This window comes from Stegostoma tigrinum, chromosome 29, assembly GCF_030684315.1.
Source record: "Stegostoma tigrinum isolate sSteTig4 chromosome 29, sSteTig4.hap1, whole genome shotgun sequence".
Lineage (NCBI taxonomy): Eukaryota > Metazoa > Chordata > Chondrichthyes > Orectolobiformes > Stegostomatidae > Stegostoma > Stegostoma tigrinum.
Window position 1 is genome coordinate 30,413,483 of NC_081382.1, and position 20,924 is coordinate 30,434,406.

Here is a 20,924-nt window from a genome sequence, read left to right on the forward strand (position 1 = left end):
ATTGGCTGAGTGATAGGAAACAGACAGTAATAGTCAATTGATATTTTTCAGGCTGGAGGAGGGTTTATAGTAGAGTTCCTCAGGGGTTGGATTTGGGGGGTTTTGTTTCTGAAAGATATTAATTATCTGGATCTTAGTATGCAGGAGACAATTTCAAAGTTTGCAAATGACACAAAAGTTAAGAAAAATGTATATTGTGAGAAGGACTGTGTGGAATTTTAAGCCATGGACAAAATGATGGAGTGGGCAGATAGCAGATGAGATTCAATGCAGAAATGTGTGAAGTGATGCAGTTTGACAAGAGAAACATGGAGAGGGGAGTTAACAAGGCATTCAGTATCCTTGGATTTATTAAATAGAGTTAGAATACAAGAGGAAGAAAGTGATGATGCAGGAAATGAGGGACCAAATAAGAGTATATTGGAAAGGCCATGCCTAAAAGTAACAAAAGCTTTTCAGTAGTAGATGGGAAAGTGAACAATATTTTAGTGTAGTATAAATGGACAGTCCTGATAATGGTGTGAATTATTGGTTAGGAGCTCATCTCCAAGTCAGATATGACACCAATGTTTCAAACTATCTAGTTCACCTTTCTATTGTCAGAAAGAGAGGTTGAGGAGAGATAGTAGAGAAACTAGAATATGTTGCTGACACAGGCAAGCCTTTAAAGGAAGTTTGTCTTGGTGATCGAGAAAGTGAGTGAGGTGGCAGAGACTGCTTGATCTTAGTGACAATAAAGTCTGTGAGGCCCTTGCAGTTGGAGGTAAGGCTGGAAGTAGCATGAGAGAGAGTTTTAAAAGAGCAGCGGGGAGGCTATGGTTTTATTGGGGACTGGGCATCAAAGCAACTGGAAACTTTTCTTAAACTTCTTTCTTTTTGCATGTATGTATGTACGTGCGTATTGTTATTCATTCTTCTTTAGTTTCGTAATTGTTTGACTCACTCTTTGTTAATTCAAGAAAGCCTGGTTCAATTGGCTCCTTTTAAATCATAGGTTAATTTGGGTCTGGAAGAAAGGTATGTACAAGAAAAGGAATCATTTTTAAATTAACATTATTACAACCAAACAGTGGAGTGGGTGAATAATGAAAGAAAACCAGTTCATCCTTCCTCACCTGGAAACTTAAGAGTTTGGGGAATCCTAACTAGAACCATAGCAAATTGGGGAGCCATGCCAAGGGTATGGTTGTACCACAATTGAGTTATTTATCTTGAAATAAAGTTCCGGGGGGTATACAGAATCAGTCGTGGGATAGAGAGATGATAAAATTGCAGCTCTCTAGATGATCTAGGAGTGGTAGAGAAATGGAATTCTTCTCAGGAAAGTGAATTTCTCCCTGGAAAATGAGGTAGCTGAAGTAACTGTTGAACTAATAGGCCAGTTACAGCGTCAGCAAGGAGCAGTAATATTAGGGAGTGACTGCAAGTTAAACAAAATTTAAATGATAAAATTAGTTGCAAACAGAACAAAGATGCAGAGGCCTAGCCTTGGTGTAGTTCCGCGCAAGAGTTAGTCTTGATATTTTTAGATCTAAAGGATCATATTCAATAGCTCATTGTTTTTGCATACTGAGCTCACTTTATGTAGCAGTGTAAACGCTAGATGCATATTTGATTTTAAACCAACTATTTTGGATAAACCATTTTGTTTTGTTTATAGCATAATAGGGATTGATGTATTTTATATCAAGATAATCTGTTGAATTTAGTTATGTTTTGACATCTTAACTTTTCTAATTGCAGTTTCCTTTATCTTTTTAGGCATGACGGAACTAGTGCGCAAGATTAATTTTAGTCGGGCAGTTCGCACAATGCAGGAATTATTCCCTGATGAATACAAGTTTTATCCTCGTTCTTGGATTTTGCCAGAAGAATATCAAACTTTTGCAGATCAGGTAAAATGCTGAGGAAATTGAAACAGTATCAGTGTTGTTTGATGATTGTAAAATATTCCAGATTGCATCATAACCTCTTCCCTATATATTTATTTTACAAGTCAATAAGCTCAGATTTGAAATGAGTATGGTTTATTAGATAGATGAACGTGTAACCTGTTTCTATGATGTATCTTGACAAATGTTTTGGTACTTGTTTTATTTACCACTCCATGCAATTAGTTGGTTTTTAAAAATAAATTTGCTTAAGAAAGGATGTAGCATAGTGTGGAGAAAAACACTCCTGGTTAGATGTCTTGTATTCAGACGCTCAAATAACTATATTTTGATCCTAATGTTAGAAGATCACTTTTTTTCATATTTATGACGCTAGTTCTTTGAATTGTCTGAAGATTGTGCATGGTACCTTACAATTCTTTTTATTCGTTCATTTCGTCTTTTTTAATCTGCTGTAAATGTTGATATTTATTTCAGTAATATAGCCTGTGCTGGTCAGTGAACAGTGCAATGTGACCTCATGCAAGACTTTTGCAGTGGGCAGAAATTCAGATTCCAACAAAGAAGTAACAGCAGTGTGCTTCATTTTTATAGGTTCCAACTTACTGCCAGCCTGCTTGTTTTATTTCCCATCTTTTTCTAGTTAGGTAAGATCAACAAGGACAGAACTCATACAGTTAATGGTAGGTCCCTGGGAAGTGTTGTCAAACAGAGAGACTTAGGGGTTCAGGTACATATTTCTTTGAAAGTTGCATCACAGGTAGACAGGGTGATAAGGAAAGCATTTGGCACACTTGCCTTTCTTACTCAGACCATTGGGTATAGTAGTTGGGTCATGTCGCAGTTGTACAGAACATTGGTAAGGCCACTTTTGGAGTACTGTATACAGTTCTGGTCGCCCTGCGAAAGGAAGGATGTTATTAAATTGCAAAGGGTGCAGAGAAGATTTCATGAATATTAATGGGACTGGAAGTTTTGTGTTATGAGGAGAGGCTGTATAGACTGGGACTTTTTCCACTGGAGTGTAGGACGCTAAGGGGTGACCTTATAGAGGTTTATAAAATCATGAGTGGCATTGATAAGGTGAATAGCAAAGGTCTTTTCCCTAGGGTGGGAGAGTTCAAAAGTAGAGGGCATATTTTTTGAGGTGAGAGGAGAAATATTTAAAAGGGACCTAAGGGGCGACATTTTCACCCTGAGGCTGGTTCGTTGTGGAATGAACTGCCAGAGGACATGGTAGGTGCAGATACAGTTACAACATTTAAGACATTTGGACATGGATATGGGCCAAATGCAGGCAAACGGAACTAGTTTAGTTTAGGTAACTTGGTCGGCATGGATGAGTTGGATTGAAGGGTGTTTTTCCATGCTGTATGACTATACAACTCCAGAATTGTACTGTAGATAAAATTATCAAGAAACTCCTATTACTGATTTCTCATCTGGCTGGAGCATTTCGAGTCAACCTCCTCATTGTCAGACGCAGCAGCAAACCAAGTACCTATAATTAATAATATTCAGCTTTTTCCTGTCTGACTATTTAGATTGATTGCTGGGTCAATATGGTGGACCAAATAGTGACCCATTGTGAAATTGTAGTGCAAACATCTCACATGGAGGACCAGAGCACATTACACCCATGAGACTGTGAACAGTTGGGAAACTGTGATTCATGACAGTCAGGCTATAATTGGTAAATGGTAGACTACATGCACATCGATTTGCCATACTAGAATCCATGCATTCTTGCTTATATTGTGCAGAAACTAACATGTTTTTATAGTGTTAAAGTGTTAAGTCATTTTATAAGTCATTTTGGAAGGTCAAAATCTATAATTATAATTGGCTTTTACTGGACAAGTGAACAGAACTTCTGCTCATTGGGTTGTGGTGAAATCCAAGTGACAAATGTTTGTATGGGATTTTATAGTCACAATGGGATTTGTTTTGAAGTAACCCTGTCTGATGGGTTTTTTTTTCCATGCAGAATAGGAGAATTGGATGACATGATGAAATCCCTAAGTGTGGCAAGATAATAAAGACAGTTATTTAATTTAACTTTTTATTCTATCCTTTGTACTGTTCTTCTTTCTGTTAAAGATTAAGATTCACTTGATTTTCATGCAAAGATTTTGGAAAGCTGTTGGGTGAATTAAAAGAACACGTCAGTGTTGATTTGTATAAGCGAAAACGATAATAGTGTATACCTTCCAGAGTTTCTACACAGTCTTATTTCATGGCCCCTGCACAAAATTAGACAGAAGGAAGAAGTATTTATATTTTGCTGCAAAATCCTAAACTTTGTAGGGCTTGGTAAGGGAGAAAGATTGATAGGAATAAAAGCAGAAATTTCTGGAAAATTTCAACAGGTCTGCCAGTATTTGTGGAGAGAAAGCAGTTAATGTTTCTAGTCCAGTGACCCTTCTTCAGAACTGTATAGTTAGCAAATATGAAAGTCTAATTAGAAACTTTTCGCCTGATTTGAAAAGAACAAATAACAAATAAAGAACAAAGAAAATTACAGCAAAGGAACAGGCCCTTTGGGCCTCCAAGCCTGCGCTGATCGAAATCCTTTGTCTAAACCTGTCATCTATTTTCTAAGGGTCTGTGTCCATTTGCCTCCTGTTCATCCATGTACCTGTCCAGATACATCTTAAAAGACACTAAGGTGTCTGCGTCTACCACCTCCGCTGGCAACACGTTCCAGGGAGCCACCACCCTCTGTGTAAAGAACTTGCCACGCATATCTCCCATAAACTTTCCTCCTCTCACTTTGAACTCATGACCCCTAGTAATCGAGTCCCCCACTCTGGGAAAGAGCTTCTTGCTATCCACCTTGTCTATACCCCTCATGATTTTGTAGGCCTCAGTCAGGTCCCCCCTCAATCTCCATCTTTCTAATGAAAATAATCCTAATCTACTCAACCTTTCTTCATAGCTAGCACCCTCCATACCAGGCAACATCCTGATTAACTCCACTGCACCCTCTCCAAAGCATCCACATCCTTTTAGTAATGTAGCGACCAGAACTGTACGCAGTACTCTAAATGTGGCCGAATGAAAGTCTTATACCACTGTAACATGAGTCAGGTTTATATCTCAATAGGTCTCAATGTGTTTAAGAAATACTTGCTTTCCTTGAAATCTGTCATCTATGAAGCTTCCTATCAATCTTAAACAAAAAAGCCAAAGAACTGTGGTTGCTGGAAATCAGGAATGAAAACACAAATTGTTGGAAAAGACAGTGAGCAAGTCTGACAGCATCAGTGTACAGAAAGCAGAGTTAAAGTTTTGGCTCCAACAACTCTTCAGAATGTTAAATTTTAAACTGAGAGGTGACAGTTATCAAGGTTGTGGAGTAACCACTACTAGAAAAAATGTTCAGATGGAAATTACATTTCTTCTAAAATGAGGCTGAAAAATGGCAATGTCCAATTGGTACGTACCCATAATAAGAGAAAAAAAATCAGGGAGGAAGGAACTGCTGGGATGATGCAAATTATTTCTCATTATTTATATAAATGACCTAAATAAGAATGATTTCTAGCTTTCCTGGTAATACTAAATTAGCAAATTTAGTGAGCATGAAGAACTGAGGAAAATGTCATGTTGTTATGAAACAAATCTGTGAAGTTTCTGAAACATAAACCGAAGTTGCTGGAAAAACTCAGCTGGTCTTGCAACATCTGTGAAGAGAAATCAGGGTTAACATTTAAGGTCCGATGATCCTTCCTCGGAGTTAACAGTAGCTATGAAAAATCAGATGAAGGGTCTAGGCCTGAAACGTCAGCTTTTGTGCTCCTCAGATGCTGCTTGGCCTGCTGTGTTCATCCAGCTTCACACTTTTTGTTATCTTGGATTCTCCAGCATCTGCAGTTCCCATTATTCCCAGTAGCTGTGAAAATGTTGGTTTAAATGTAGAAGGTAGGGTGAGGGGAGGGGATCAGGAGTAAATGATAGGTAGGGATAGAACCCAAAGTGGGAGAAGAGCAGTTGGACAGATGAAAGAATGGATAATGATCTGGTTAGGAGCGTGAATAGCTATTAATCGAGACTGCTGGTGGCTAACTGTCTGCTATTACATATAATGTGATAACAAGGCCTGGTGTGTGGGGTAGGGGGCTTGGAGTTTCAGCTTTGGCTCAGAGGTAGGTAGCACTCTTGTCTCTAATAAAGAAGGTGTGGCTTCAAGCCCCCCTGTAGAGACATGAGTAAATAATGAAGCTGATCCTTCAGCGCTCTACTGCAGAATTTTTGCGCTGTTGGAGATGTTGATGTGCAGTTTTTATAACTAGATGTTAAACCAAAGTCCCGATCTACCCATTCAGGTATGCTGAAAACATTTGTTGTCCATTGCACTCACATCATGTGATGAATTAGCCAAAGAAATGTGCCAAATTGATGCACTTGACTAGGTGAAAAATTTAATCAGAATGAGGTTAAGATCCTTTGGAATTCCTTTTAACAGTGAACATGGTCCCAGACACTCTCTTCACAAATCTGTGGCAATGTCAAAAGTCAGTAGAAAACTCTGCAGGAATATTTATCCTTACTAAGTTCTGTTTTTTGAAAAAAAACAAACTGAAACAAGGCTTCACTAAGGTGTTAATAAAGAGACCCCATTGAAGGAAGTGCAAGAATACTGAAATATTTTAGTTGCTTTATCACAGATGCATGTTGTGTAATGATTACTTGCCGCTTAAAAGATATTCTTTGACAGAGCTACTGCCACAGTCCTGTCACATTTTAGTAGTGTCCTTGAATGCCACTAATCCCTGGGAGATTGTTCAAGGTTTACCCTGTCCCTGGCATATAGTTTACGTCATTCAGCAATTATGGTGCCCTGATTGTCAGTTTGGCAAACATCTAAATCTTAACCTAAAAGCTACCAGGACCCTATTTTAAGACGAGCAAATATGTTCTCTCAACGTTCTGGCCAATTCTTGCCCTCCATTCAAAATCAGTAAAGAAAAATGGTGACATAGTGGTAATATCACTGGACTCAATTTAGAGACCTCAGCCAATTCTCTGAGCTCATAGATTAAAATCCCACCAGGGTATCAGTTGGAATTTAAAATCAATTAATAAAATCTGAAATTTAAAAACTTCGTTCGGTGACAGTGATCTTGGAACCATTGTTTGTGGTCATTAAAAACCCACTTAGTTCACCAATGTCAGTAGAACATTTGCTATCCTTACCTCCATTGGGATACGTGACTCCAGATCTGCAACAACATGGTTGATTCTGAACTGCTGTCTGAAATAGCCTAGCAAACCATTACTCTTAAGAGCAATTAGGAATGGGCAACAAGTATTGATTTCCTTGCGAGGGATGCTCACGTTTTATGAAATAAATAAATAAATTTGCATTATTTTATGAGACTTCATTGGTTGCAATTTGATTTATATTTGCCTACATTAAACTATCTACACTTGAAAATAGTTCATGGGTTTGGACTACTTTGGAATTGCCTTTGGTGAATGGTACCATAACGTGCAAGTACTTTCCTATTGACAGATTGGTGATGGAAGCTCAATGCATAGAAATGTGAAGAATTATACAATGGTGGAAAATGTAAAAGAATCTTAAATGATCAGACTTTTAACAGAGGAACAAAGATCTAGACAGACAGCTTTAAAGGTGAGGATGCATGTAGAAAGTCTATAAGGCGGCAATTGGGTTTCTGAATCTTCCATCTAAAAACATTGGCTAATTCCTTGCTTTTATTGAATGTTAAATTTTGCAAAAAAATAGGCTGCAGATGGAGTCCTGCATACACTTTTTTAGGATATTTGAACCATGGAAAAGGTGTGGTGAAAATTCATCCAGAAAATATGGAATGGGAAGTTACAGTTACGTAAAAGGCTTGACAAGTTATGGGTTTTCCTCATTGGACCAGTGGGCATATAGAGGAAATTTGGTGGGAAGTTTCAGATGTTTTTGGAACACAATGTTTTCATTGTTCAACTAATAAACGACATGGGAGATGAGAATTAAAACAATGAATGGGAGGGAAAGTAGTATTTTTTTTCTTGATTCAGAACCAGTAGAACATGGATTCCTAAATATTGAGTTGTCTCACACCAAATCTTTACTCATTGCTCAGACATGTAAGACCCCATAAATTGTTTCCCATTTCTGATTGCATTTTTAATGCACTGTTCTCTATACAAATGCTGCCTTAACTGTATTTTTTTTTACAATTTAAAATAATAAATGTTTGCCTACGTTAAACCAAGGAATTAGCAAATGCACCTGTATTGGAAAGTTGGGAACCCATTTGTTTTTAATGGGTTTTTCTAAATGCATCCTCAGATTTTAAACCATATCTCTAAAGCTTTCTTCCTGTGTCATGAACTTGATCGTTCAAGATTCTTACCCCACCAAAATTGCTGTGCTTGTTCTGACCACTCCGCGACCACCGTTAAGATTTTCCTCTTGCAGGACGGATGAATATGGAAGTTGATATAGTTGATGCCACAAAGGCATTTATTCATCTGTACACTGCACTGTGGAATAGCGGACAGATAAAATGATGGGAAGCAGATATGCTTTCCTTCACCTCTCATCCTCACCATCTTAATTCTGTGTTTTCATGACTCCTGTTGATGAGGAGAATTAAAATTTATTGTTCTCAACTCTTCCACTCTTTGCTCCAACCACGTGCTTTCCTGTAAAATTACCTGATTAGGCCAATAGATGGCAGTGTATAAACATGTCAAGAAGCTTATTGTAATACACTACACAATGGTTCATTTTTCACGGTTTGAAAGGAAAAGATTCTGTTGTATCATCCTGGAGAGTAATTGTGTATAGTTTTACCGGAAAATGGAGTTCCATTATTTTTAATGTAACTTGCAATGCAATGGTTCTCACTCCAATAGGAATATTTTATGTAAAATGATTAACTAATGGCTAACTATAGCATTGCAAACAATGGCACATAGCCTCCACAAAAGAGATGAAGAGGAGGATTCTTAGATTCTGTTGGGAGGACTTCAGGTGGGGAAAAACTTGTCACTTGCATCTGTGCTAGCTTCCTGTCACCAATCCTGCCACTAGTAAGATTCATCAGGACTGGCCGGACTGACCCTGAGACCCTACTGATATGCGGAATTATAGTTATTAAACAGCTAACAGAGAGCTCACCGAAGAACATGTTGTGTTTATGGTCAGGCTGCGTAGGCTGCAGATTGGGTCAAGGACAGATCAGGTCCATGAACATGGTAATGCAGCAGGAAGCCATTCATGACTGTCTCGAGAAATTGAATGAGCACGTAAGGGAGAATGGCTCAAAGGGAAGTTAATCATTGGTACACAGGTAACCATCAGGTGTGCACAATTTGCAGGAAGAGTATTCAGTTTAAACTCGGGACTCTTGTCGTCCAGTGGTAGTGCCTCTATCCCTGGTTTCAAGTCCCACATGCTCCAGAGGTGTGTTATAACATCTTTGAACAGGTTGATTATAAAATACTTCCAGTTCAAACTTAGGCCATGTGTGGTGTTGTCACTGTTCTGATATCATGAGGATACAAGAGAAGAGAGGAAGTAATCAAACCGCAGTTGCAAACCTCAATCTTCTGAGCACAAGGATGGCAGCAGCTGCTAATGGCAGCACAGCACAGTGAGACTGGAATGGACAGAATGTACAAATCTAGAGAAACAATAGCAAATAAAGTCAAGGGAAAAAATGATGAAACGTCAAGCTTAACGACTCTGAAGAGCACAGTATTTGGATCGAAACAGAGAGTAAAATGACACAAAGATTAATAGGTATGACCTTGGAGTCATATCAAAGACAAGGTTACTAGGAGATAAAAGCGGGGAAATAAATCATCAGGGGTATGTGACTTTTTGACAGCACAGACAAGAAGGAAAAGGTGGTGGGGTAGTTTAACTAGTACAGGATGGAATAGGTACCTGAGCAAGAAGTGATCTTGAATCTATGGAAGCAGGCCATGCAGCCAGTTGGTCCACACCAACACTTCAAAGAGCATCCTGCCCAGACCCACCCCCTTGCCTTATCCCTGCAACCCCACATTTCCCATGGCTAGTCTGCATATCCCTGAAAATGGGCAATTCAGCTGGCAATGCACTTACCTGCATGTCTTTGGATTGTTGGAGGAAACTGGAGATCCTACAGGAAACCCATGCAGACATGAGGAGAATGCGCAAACTCCACGCAGACAGTTGCTCAAGGGTGGGATCAAACACATTCCCTGGAGCTATGAGGCAGCAGTGCTCACCACTGTGCCACCCCTTTGAATCAGAAGATGTCTAATCCAAATTGGTAGAAATAAAAAAAAATGAGGGTAGAAAGGCACCGGTGGGTGTAGTTATAGGCTTCCTAACAGTAGCCATACGGTAGGATGCAGAATAAGTCAAGAGATAATGAGGAAATGTAAAAAAGCCACAGAGTGAACCATGGATGGCTTTAGTCTTCAGGTGGATTAGGAAAGTCAAATTAACAGAGGTAGCCATGATGAAGCATTCGTGGTGTGAGTAAATTTGGGACAGTTTCCTAGAATAATATATTGTGTGTCCTATCAAAAATAAGGTACTTTGGATCTGGTCATGTGCAAAGAAGCAGAATAATAAATTATCTCAGAGTGAATGATTTCCTATGAAATAGTGACTGTGACATAGTAGAATTTAGCATTCAGTTTGAGACTAAGAAACTTGGATCAGTAATAAATGTACTAAATGTCAGTAAGGTGAATTATAAAAGAATGAGGTTAGAGTTGATTGAAGTGGATTGGTTAAGGAGTTTAGCAAAAATGACAGTTGAGGAACAATGGCAGATGTTAAAGAAAATAGTTTGTCTCATATCAAAGGGAGGGAAATGAGGAAGAAGGATTCTACGAATGGGATAAATCAACAATGGTTAGCCAAGGAAGTTAAGGATAATATAATATTGAAACCAAAACATACAATGTGAAAAAGATTCGTGGTAAGCGAAAGGAGTGGTAAAGTTTTAAACGCCAATAAAAGATGACAAAGATATCGGAGAAGATAGATTTCAAGTGTATACTAGAAAGCAATATCAAAATGGCCAGCAAAAGCTTCTTTACATATGGAAAGGAAAAAAGAGACTGAAGTGAAAAACAGGCTCCTTAGAGAATGAGACTGGGGCAATATTAATAGGAAACCATGAAATGGCAGAAGATTTGAATAAAAATCTACCTACATAGTAGAAAACACTAATAGCATTTCAAAATTGCTAAATAATCAAAGGAAACAGTGAGAGAAAATATATGCAATAAATATCACTGGTGGAAAAAGTACTATGAAAAATAACGGAGCTAAAGGCCATTAAGTCCTTGGACCTAATGAGTTGGATCCTAGGGTATTAAAGGAAAGTAGCTACGAGATAGTAGATGCACTAGCAGTAATCCTCCAAGAATCCTTTGAAAAGTCCTAGAGGATAGGAGAACTGCCAGTGTAACATCGTAATTTAGTTAGGAGACATGATAACAGGTAGCTAATAGTCATTTGACTTAAAACCTGTAATTGACAAAATTTAAATGTAAAATATAAAGGATATAACAGCAGAAAGTTTAAAAATAGCTAGTATAATCAAGCAGAGTTAACGTGGTTTTATGAAAGGAAACTTATGCACAGGGGCTCAGTGGTTAGCACTGCTGCCTCACAGCACCAGGGACCCAGGTTCAGTTCTTTTAAATTTGTTCCGTCTGTGTGGAGTTTGCGCATTGTCCCCGTGTTTTCCAGGTGCTCCGGTTTCCTCCTACAATCCATTGATATACAGGTTAGGTGGATTGGTCATGCTAAATTGGCCATAGTGACCAGGGATGTGCTGGCTAGGTGAATTAGCCATGGAAAATGTACAGTTAGAGATATGGTGGGTCTGGAATGGGAGTGAACTCAATGGGTTGAATGCCTGCTTCCACACTGTAGGAATTCTATGATTCTGTGAAGTATTTCTGAAATGAAATAGAAAAGGTTTCTACGTCCTTCCCATTGAACTTCAGCAACGCATGGACATATTTAAACAGATCCAACCAGGCCTTTGGCTATGATGGGATTGCTGTAGAAATCTGCAGTGCAGAAGGCTTTGGAGATCCTTGTGCATCAATCACACAAAGTCATCATGCAAGTTCAGGTCATAGAGAAGGCATGAGGAATGTTCACATTTTATTTCAAAGATAATGGAGTATAAAAGTAAGGGCATCTAGCTAAAATGGCATAAGGCATTAATTAGAGCAAACCTGGAATACTGTGAACAGTTTTAGTCAATCTTTGGAAGGATGTACTGGCACTGGAGGTATTCCAGAGAAGGTTCACTAGCTTGATCCTGGATATAGAGGTAACTTCTTATGAGGAGAGATTGAGTTTATTGATTCTGTTCTCACTGAAGTTTAAAAGGATGAGAGGAGATCTTACTGAGCCATACAAGATTTTTAGGGATAATGGGAACTGCAGATGCTGGAGAATTCCAAGATAATAAAATGTGAGGCTGGATGAACACAGCAGGCCAAGCAGCATCTCAGGAGCACAAAAGCTGATGTTTCGGGCCTAGACCCTTCATGCTCTCTGATGAAGGGTCTAGGCCTGAAACGTCAGCTTTTGTGTTCCTGAGATGCTGCTTGGCCTGCTGTGTTCATCCAGCCTCACATTTTATTAAGATTTTTAGGGAGCTTGACAGATTAAATGCAGGAAAATTGTTTCCTTTTGTAGGAAAGTCTAAGATCAGAGAGGGATGTGATGGCCTAGTGGCTTTATTGCTGGACAGCAGTGGGGAGGGTGAACAGACCAGCTAATTACCAGTGCTAGAGAGCACGCAGCCACTGGTAACATTACCAGCACTAGAGAGCGTGCCACCACTGGTAATGATACCAGCAGCACAGTGCAAACAAAAATAAACAGTAAGGAGAGGCCCAGGGACGGCCCACCACCCTCGCCGGCCCGGGCTCTCCATGTACAATGAGTAGGTTAGGAAAGTTTCTGCGCTTACCTGAGAGTCATTTCGGCCTGTAAGGCCTTATTAGAATACCTGGCAGGTATTAATGGCTCCCGACAGCATTGGTGTGTCTCGACTTGAGAACGGGCTGAGTAGTGGGAGTGGTTAAGGCTACAACCACAAGAGACTGTTATTAACAGCCATAACACTTAGGCATTTATTCATCCTCACCGTCTGTCCCTTCTTCAACCATAGATTCAATCCTTTTGATGTCCTCCTCAACCAGTTGTAATTGAGCTTCTGTGGGTGTCTAAGTCATTAGTTAACTTTGTGATCCTTTCTCTCTGCTTTCTCCGGTTCTGGATGGACAACCGGGCAAACGGTTTGGGGATTTCCAGCTGGCATCATGGGTCTATTAGAGCCGCACCCAGCTTGAGTATATTTAAGAAACCCTCGTGAGATATAAATGGAAGGTAGCCCCAAAAAAAACACCACTCAAATGGCCATACAAAGGCCCATCACACCATACTAAAGGTCACACGAAGTGTGGCACAATGGGCCACCACAAAGCTGCCACAGTGACTCTGTGAAAAAAGACAGGAAGAAGCACTAAAAGTGCTCCCCTTGGGGCTTACAAAACATGACTATGGGGCATAGAGCAGGGGTGGGTCATCCTGGTCACTGGCCGCATTGAGCCAGCAGACACAGGCGCACTTTATTGTGCAGTCAACTTTTTTATGATGTTGGCCCGGGGCTCGTCTCTGCCCTGCTGGATGAGGAAGTTTTTTTTTGTCTTCCCGTCTATGGTCACTGCGGCATGGAACTTCTTGGAACCAGCCCAAATCTCCTGCTCCATCTTGGTATATTTTTCCATCTCGTCGAGGATGAGCCGGAATTGGGTGATCTGAGATTTCACCATTGACTAGGGTGGTTGACACGTGGTCTGCGATTGAGTTCCGCTTGCTGTCGGCCAGAACTCTGATCTGGTGTTTTTTAGCCTTGACGGCCAGGTGGCGGCTAATGAATTTACCAGCCACACTGAGGATGCCACAGCCCAGGGTCGCAATTTCAAGACCCAGGACAATTGGTGCCACAATGATGGTGGACAGGAGTTCCACGCCACCAATGCCCATCCCCATACTGGCGGCGACTAGAGCTGTATCAATACCATCTACAACATTGGTGTCTCGGTGGTATTTTTTGTCCAGGGCTCTCATGCCTCTCACTCGTTCTCGAGCGTTTGTTTGAGTTGGCATATATGTTGTAGCCGGTGGGACTGGCCTGCCGGGATGACGGTGTCGGGGGCCAAGGCTCCAAGCGCCTCGGTTGGCAATTCTGGGTACAGTGATGCGCTAGGTTGCTTCATATCCAACAATTATACAGCACGGCATGTCAAGTTCAATAGGAAAGCAAGCCCATGAGTGTTGATATGATCTCAGGGTCCACAGAGATTGGAAGATTGTGGTTATCAAGGAAATTTCCAGTGTCATCTATGATGGTAATCTTCAGCTCATCAACTGCACCATTCCGGAGGCACTTAAACTCGGGGTGCTCGATTCAAGCCATATGATTTTCACCAAATGAAGGGCTTTTAAGCCTGATTACTGCAAGGTTTGTAGAACGAACCCCATCTTCAACATTTGCAATGGTGTTTATCTGGTCGAGGCATGCATTAAGTGTTTTTGTGCCCACAAAGTTGATGGGGCAGTCGCCAGTATAAGCCCCATTGTTGAGCCATTGCCCCCCCCCCCCCCCGCGCCATTGTCTAACCCAAGTAGGGTGAGCAGTCCGTTGTCCGTCCGAGAGTTTGACTTGAATCTATCCTTCCCTCGCCATATGACCGACTCACGCGCCCCAATGTTGTACCAACCTACCATATAGGTGATACGATGGAGGCCAACCCGCAGATTGCCCGCCAGGTTGTCAATGTATTGCTGGAGGCCCACTGCCTTTACTCTTTGAACATTTGTCAGTGTGTGGAACATAGTTGCGGCTATGGTACACAAGCGTTTAACTTTAACAGGGATGCAAAATATCCAATGGGTGATGTCTTCTCCCCCACATTGGAGATCACACGACTAACCCAACCCAGCATTCAGATCCAAGTAGGATCCGCGGGAGCTTTCAAAACTCAGTTCCCCGACGTGTTTCAAGAATACCGGTTGCCAAACGTTGTGTCTGACCCGCTGATAAAGGTATGGAATAGCAACCCTATGCAGTTCTGGCAAAACCAGGTGAATTTCGCTGCGTGGCGTGCAATGACAGGCAGCAGTGTGTCAGCACAGGACCATCTCGCCATGGCTGACCCTCTGATGTGGTCTCTGTATTACTACCACGTGTACTACCAGGTTCACAGGATCTTGGTTGAAATGCAGGTTCCACTGCCCCAGGATCAGGTTTGGGCGGCCTTCAACAACCCATATGATCGGAGGGCATATGAACGGATCTGTGGTGAGCTTGGAGTGCCACCCCACACTGGCACATTAAAGACCAAAACCGAGGTCTGGGGCAGGTGTACAACTACTGGACCTAAGTGGATATCGCTCCCTGAGTGACGAGGGCTACAACTCAGCCAGCATGTCTTTCACGAAGGAGACAACAAATTAGGTACTCCATGGAGACTGCATCAAGCAGGATGCCTTGAATTCAGAGTGCCTGGAGTACCTTCATCCTTGAAAAATCACATGGATTCGCGTGGCCAGGAGTTGAGCGGCTAAACGACAATATCAGGACCTACGTGTGGGCAATCCTGGGGGCGCAAGCTCAGACAAGAACGCTCATTCTTGGGGCCGGGACGACGTTCAATGCCCAGAAGCAGTTCTTGGCCAACTTGGAAGATGCCATCTCCTCTATGGTGGACCTTGCTTCAGCAATCAAGTGCTATCAGGATGTGCTGCAGTGTGCTGGCTCCAAGGTGGACTTTGTCTTTAGAATCAGCCTCTATATGGCCCCAAGCGACATGCTGCTGCGTATTGGCCAAGTAGCAGGGTCCAACAACGAGATGGTTATCGCATCCGAGGGTCAAAGTCTCGGCACGAATGCCAATATTTAAAGTTCTAGATGCCCCGCCAAGCCACACAACGAGAGAAACAGTTCTGGGAAAGCCACAAGAGCCATCCATAAGGACGTCTTCTGGTGATATGTCAGGTGGAACAGGTCTGGCAAAGCCACAAAAACCATCCACAGGGGACACCACGGTCCCCGTTACAGCATCTGCAAGTGCAGCAGCCTAGAAACACGAAGTCGAAAAAAACTGTCCTTATAGTAGGCGGGGTCGCCATCGGCTTATTTGGGCTTTGGCTTCTTCATTGATGTTGACAGCATCCATTCTCGGGCTGCAACTAGAAGGCCTCCAACCATGGCCCACAGGTTTTCGGCCAGCCACCCAGCCGTTCTTGCAAGAAGGGTGAGAAGCCAGGAAATGATGGAGCCTACGATTCCCGGAAGAGCTGCGGCCGCCTTCCCGGTCAGTTTGACAAGAGCACTTCCATGGGACTTTAAGGTGTTTTTTCACCCACTCCTTGAGGGCACCCTTGTCCAACAGTGTCGGAGGCGGCGGTAAAGGCGTTGCCCCCCCCCCCCCCCCCCCGTAAGTGCTGGCACCAGGGTCGAAATAGCCATTCCAATCGCCATGAGGATAGATGCGATCATAACCCCTTGCTCCCGGAAGAGGGTGCGAGTGCGCTCAGCAAGTATTGTGCCTTCATTGAGGATCCGGTTAATCATCTCGAATTCGGTTGATCTGAGAGCGGAGAGCCGCCCTATTTGTCAAGGCTGCCTCTAGGCGGGCGGCTTGCTCACCTTCCAGGTTGCGCAAACACTCTCTGATGCGGCATCTGGTGATCTCATCCACCCCTTCTGCCTCCTGCAGCATCCTCTTTTCCAGGGCGATGTGCTCATCTAGTACAGTTGGTTTGGCTAGGTTGATCGTCAGCTCACCTTGGATTATCTGCATTGCCTTGTCAAGCCACCAGAACTTGCGGAGAGTTAGTGGAGGGTTGTCCAGGGTTCTGAGAAACTCATCAAAGAAACAAAGAAACCTACAGCACAGGAACAGGCCCTTTGGCCCTCCAAGCCTGCGCCGATCAAGATCCTCTGTCTAACCTGTCATCTATTTTCTAATGGCCTGTGTCCATTTGCTCCCTGCCCATCCATGTACCTGTCCAAATATATCTTAAAAGATGCTAATGTGTCTGCGTCTACCACCTCCGCTGGCAACGCGTTCCAAGCACCCACCACCCTCTGTGTAAAGAACTTTCCACGGCTATCTCCCTTAAACTTTCCTCCTCTTACTTTGAACTCATGACCCCTAGTAATTGAGTCCCCCACTCTGGCGGGGGGGGGGGGGGGGGGGGGGGAAGCTTTTTGCTATCCACCCTGTCAATACCCCTCATGATTTTGTAGACCTCAGTCAGGTTCCCCCCTCAACCTCCGTCTTTCTAATGAAAATAATCCTAATCTACTCAACCTCTCTTCATAGCTAGCACCCTCCATACCAGGCAACATCCTGGTGAACCTCCTCAGCACCCTCTCCAAAGCATCCACATCCTTTTGGTAATGTGGTGACCAGAACAGTACTCCAAATGTGGCCAAACCAAAGTCCTATACAACTGCAACATGACCTGCCAACTCTTGTACTCAATACCCCGCCCAATGAAGGAAAGCATGCCATATGCCACCTTGACCACCCTATTGTCAATGTCGGTGTCTGTTAATCTGGTCTCTATCTCATGGACTGCATCTGAGGCTTCTTTCGCAGTTTGCCCCAGGTCCTGCAGTTCGATACTCTGTATGGCAGCGGCTGCTCCACCTAGCCTAGTGTTAGCTTCCTGGAGGGTTGTGATTGCCTTAGGTGACAGCTGTTTTTTTTTGGGCCCCACTGCCAGCCTTCAAACCCTAGCTCATCGCGGACGACACTCACCCTACCACGCCAATTAGCAGCTGTTGCCAGCACGAGGCTTTGAGAGATCAAATCTGGGAAAGGCTTTCAACCGCAGCTGCCCACCGACGAGCTCAAACTTTGAATAATCCCGGCCGAGGGCTGGTGTTTGGCCTTTTCTGGCCAAGATGTTGTAATAGTTATCAACGGCTGTCTGCACAAGCTCTTGTTGCAATGCCGCTGTGTTTCTATCGTTGGGCTCTACAGCAGGGCTGATAGCGCCTCCTGCATTGATTGATGAATCGATCGAGGTTAGTCTCCTCTTCAACCAAGTCGGTGTCAGGCCTCTCTGCGGCCTTGCCGAATTCACTTAACTCATAGTCTGCCATGTTGCCTTTGCGTATTGAAGAATCAATGAGTTTGATTCAATACAACAGACACACCATGGCTTCCAGTCAATACGGTCGCAAGCTTAACTCGCATCACTGCCTCCGTGATCCCCAGTCAGTTGTGATAACAAACAACCCGAGCACGATTGACCAGAATCAGCAGCTTCTGGTCCGGTTCCCTAACCCTGGTGCTCATGATATCATTTTCCCTGGGACTGCCCGCCTGGCCTTCACCATCACTCTGTACCACACAACTGATGCCAACAGGAATGTGGTCCAGAGCCTGGGTCAGCCCATGATAAAAAAGACCGTGATCAAGATCAGTGGAAACGAGGTAATGAGCGTTGACAACTCAGACGTATACTACTGCTGCAATGACCTCTGGAAAACCGCTCAGAAGCAGGCAAACTCCCAGTGTCAAGATATTGACACCTCTGTGGACAGAAATGCTACCAAGCGCCAGATTGGCATGGGAGATGCCTCAGCAGACAACGCGACCGACAATGCAATCTCCGTCGCCTTTAGGAACCACTACTACATCCTGTTTGACTTCGAGCTTCTGGAAAGCCACATGCCCTTCTACCAGAGCACCCTTGGTGACCGCCGCCGGGTGATCACCACCACTAGATGACACGACTGTCAGATACACTATTGACAACATCAGTCTGGCGTATAACATGGTCACCCAGCCAGAGCTGGCCCGAATGATCCGCAGCCAGTATGCAGGGTGCCTTGCTATCCCTTACGACAGGGTCTTGAGGCACTGCAAGATTGTGGCCAACAAAAGTGACACTGTGGAACATCAACCCAATGTGCTGGCCTGCAGCATGAAGGGCATCCTGTTGCTGTTTGAGGCTCCTGCTGCTGCCTTTGCTTGGAATACAGAGGCCTTCTACAACCCAGAGATCACCAAGGCCGTCGTGACCATCGAGGGCGTCCCCAATCAGCTATACTCTCGGTATGTGCCCCTACCAGTTCTGGGATGAGGTCAAAAGGTTCTTTGCAGTCTCTCCCAGCAGCAAGCGACATCCCGAGGTGGCGATGGTTGCAAAAGACCTGGCACTGACAGATGTCTCCCTGCCCAGTTCCTCACCAGCAAGTACGCCCTGTGGCTGGACCTCAGGACAATGACGATGATCAGCTTCACGGCCGCAGCCGGCACATTGAGAATGCCTCGGAGGGTGTCACCATCCAGATTACAAAAACTGCAGAGGATGCCAGTGTTTTGAACATCTTCCTGTACGTCATTATGGATGCCCAACTCAACATCGAAAATGACTGCTTCATCAGCGCACTCTACTAATTGGGATGATGTACTCCCCAAGGACCCGCACTCGGCCATCATCTGCGGCCAGACTGGATGTGGAAAAAGGGTTTTCATTCTGGACCTGCTGGAGGAGCCTTACTGGGGCGACTTCAAGCACATTGTTATCGTCTGCCCCACAGTGCAGTATAATAAAACCTACCAAATGCACCAACGGTTATGGGCCAACCCCAAGGTCTGCATTGTTGACCCGGGTGAGCGACTGCATGATTATCTCCAAGTCTTGTCTGTTTGTTTCGTGGGTGAGCCCACCCTGTATGTGATTGACGACTGTTCGGCCATAAAGGCCTTGACCAAAAAGAAAGACATGCTATCAGAGTTGGCCTTCTCCAGCTGCCATGCGCATCAAGGCGTCTGCGTCTTAACACAAAAGTTCAACTCGGTCCTGAAGGACCTTAGCGAGCAGGTGTGGTGGGTCGCCCTCTTCCATTGTAAGGACTGCGACTCTTTCAAGGACTGCCTTCAAGAAAATGATGTGATCCCCACGTAGGAAGAGCGAGCTGCAGTCCACCAGCGGCTGGCAGAGTCGAAGCATAGCAAGCTGCTAATGAAGACTGATCAGCCAACTGCTCATAAAGTGCTATAGCATGTGGGGCGCACTCGTGTTTATCACACAGATCTTAGTTTTGGGTATTGTCACGTGGGGGTGATATGAGTATATTAGACTTAGACTGCAGATGGCTATAGTTGCCAACAGAGTGGCAAGACTTATTCGGCTCAACTGCACGAAATGGAATGCGTCAATCTCATCGACATGCTGACAGACACCATGGATGCTGGCCCAACAGAGTGCATGGTGGAGACGGCCTTGACTGGGCAAGAGACCAGGTGGCACAGGTTGGCGTGGGGCACAAGCGAGAAAGGCTAGCAGTGCTGGCCGCCGGTGAGCAGACCAGACATTATCAGGGGAAGCCCTTTACTATTAACCAGATCGATACCATGGGCAATGAGGAGGTTGAGACACGCTATGCCTGCTATGAGGCGCAACTTGGTGTGGCCATGACCAAAGGCCCTCGAGCAAGCCGCACTGCAGCTATATACGGTAGTTGCTGGCACCGTTCTGCCTTTTTTTTCCTTCTCCTCTCCCCCCCCCAAGAAAATCAACCAAAGTCGGTTGCTGACCTGTAGGCCGACCCATTCTTCAGGCATGCACTGAGCAATGCCATATGTGAGCTCTACCACTAATATGGCCTAATTTTGGGCCCCACACCTCAGGAAGGACATACTAGCCCTGGAGCATGTCCAGCTAAATACTTCTTAGTTGTTTGAGGGTTTCTGCCTCTACCACCCTTACAGATTACCACCACCCTCTGGGTGAAATAAAGTATCCTCACATCCCACTTAAACGTCCTGCCCCTCACCTTACATCTATACCCCCGATAATTGATCTGTCCACTGTGTGGAAATGTTTCTTTCTGTCTACCCTGTCAATGTCCCTCTATTTCTTTTTATTCATTCCAGCCATGTGGGGCATTACTGGCCGGCCAACATATATTGCCTGTCCCTAGTCGTCCTTGAGAA

The 20,924-nt window shown here is 43.7% G+C and overlaps 1 protein-coding gene across 1 annotated transcript in view; it reads left to right on the forward strand.

Annotated features, from left to right (window-relative positions):
- ttll11 (tubulin tyrosine ligase-like family, member 11) overlaps window positions 1–20,924 on the forward strand; it is a 165,821-nt gene that overhangs the window by 25,987 nt on the left and 118,910 nt on the right. The window contains exon 4 of the mRNA XM_059638280.1: window positions 1,762–1,895. Coding sequence (XP_059494263.1) covers window positions 1,762–1,895 — 134 coding nt within the window. The remainder of the gene's footprint in view (window positions 1–1,761; window positions 1,896–20,924) is intronic.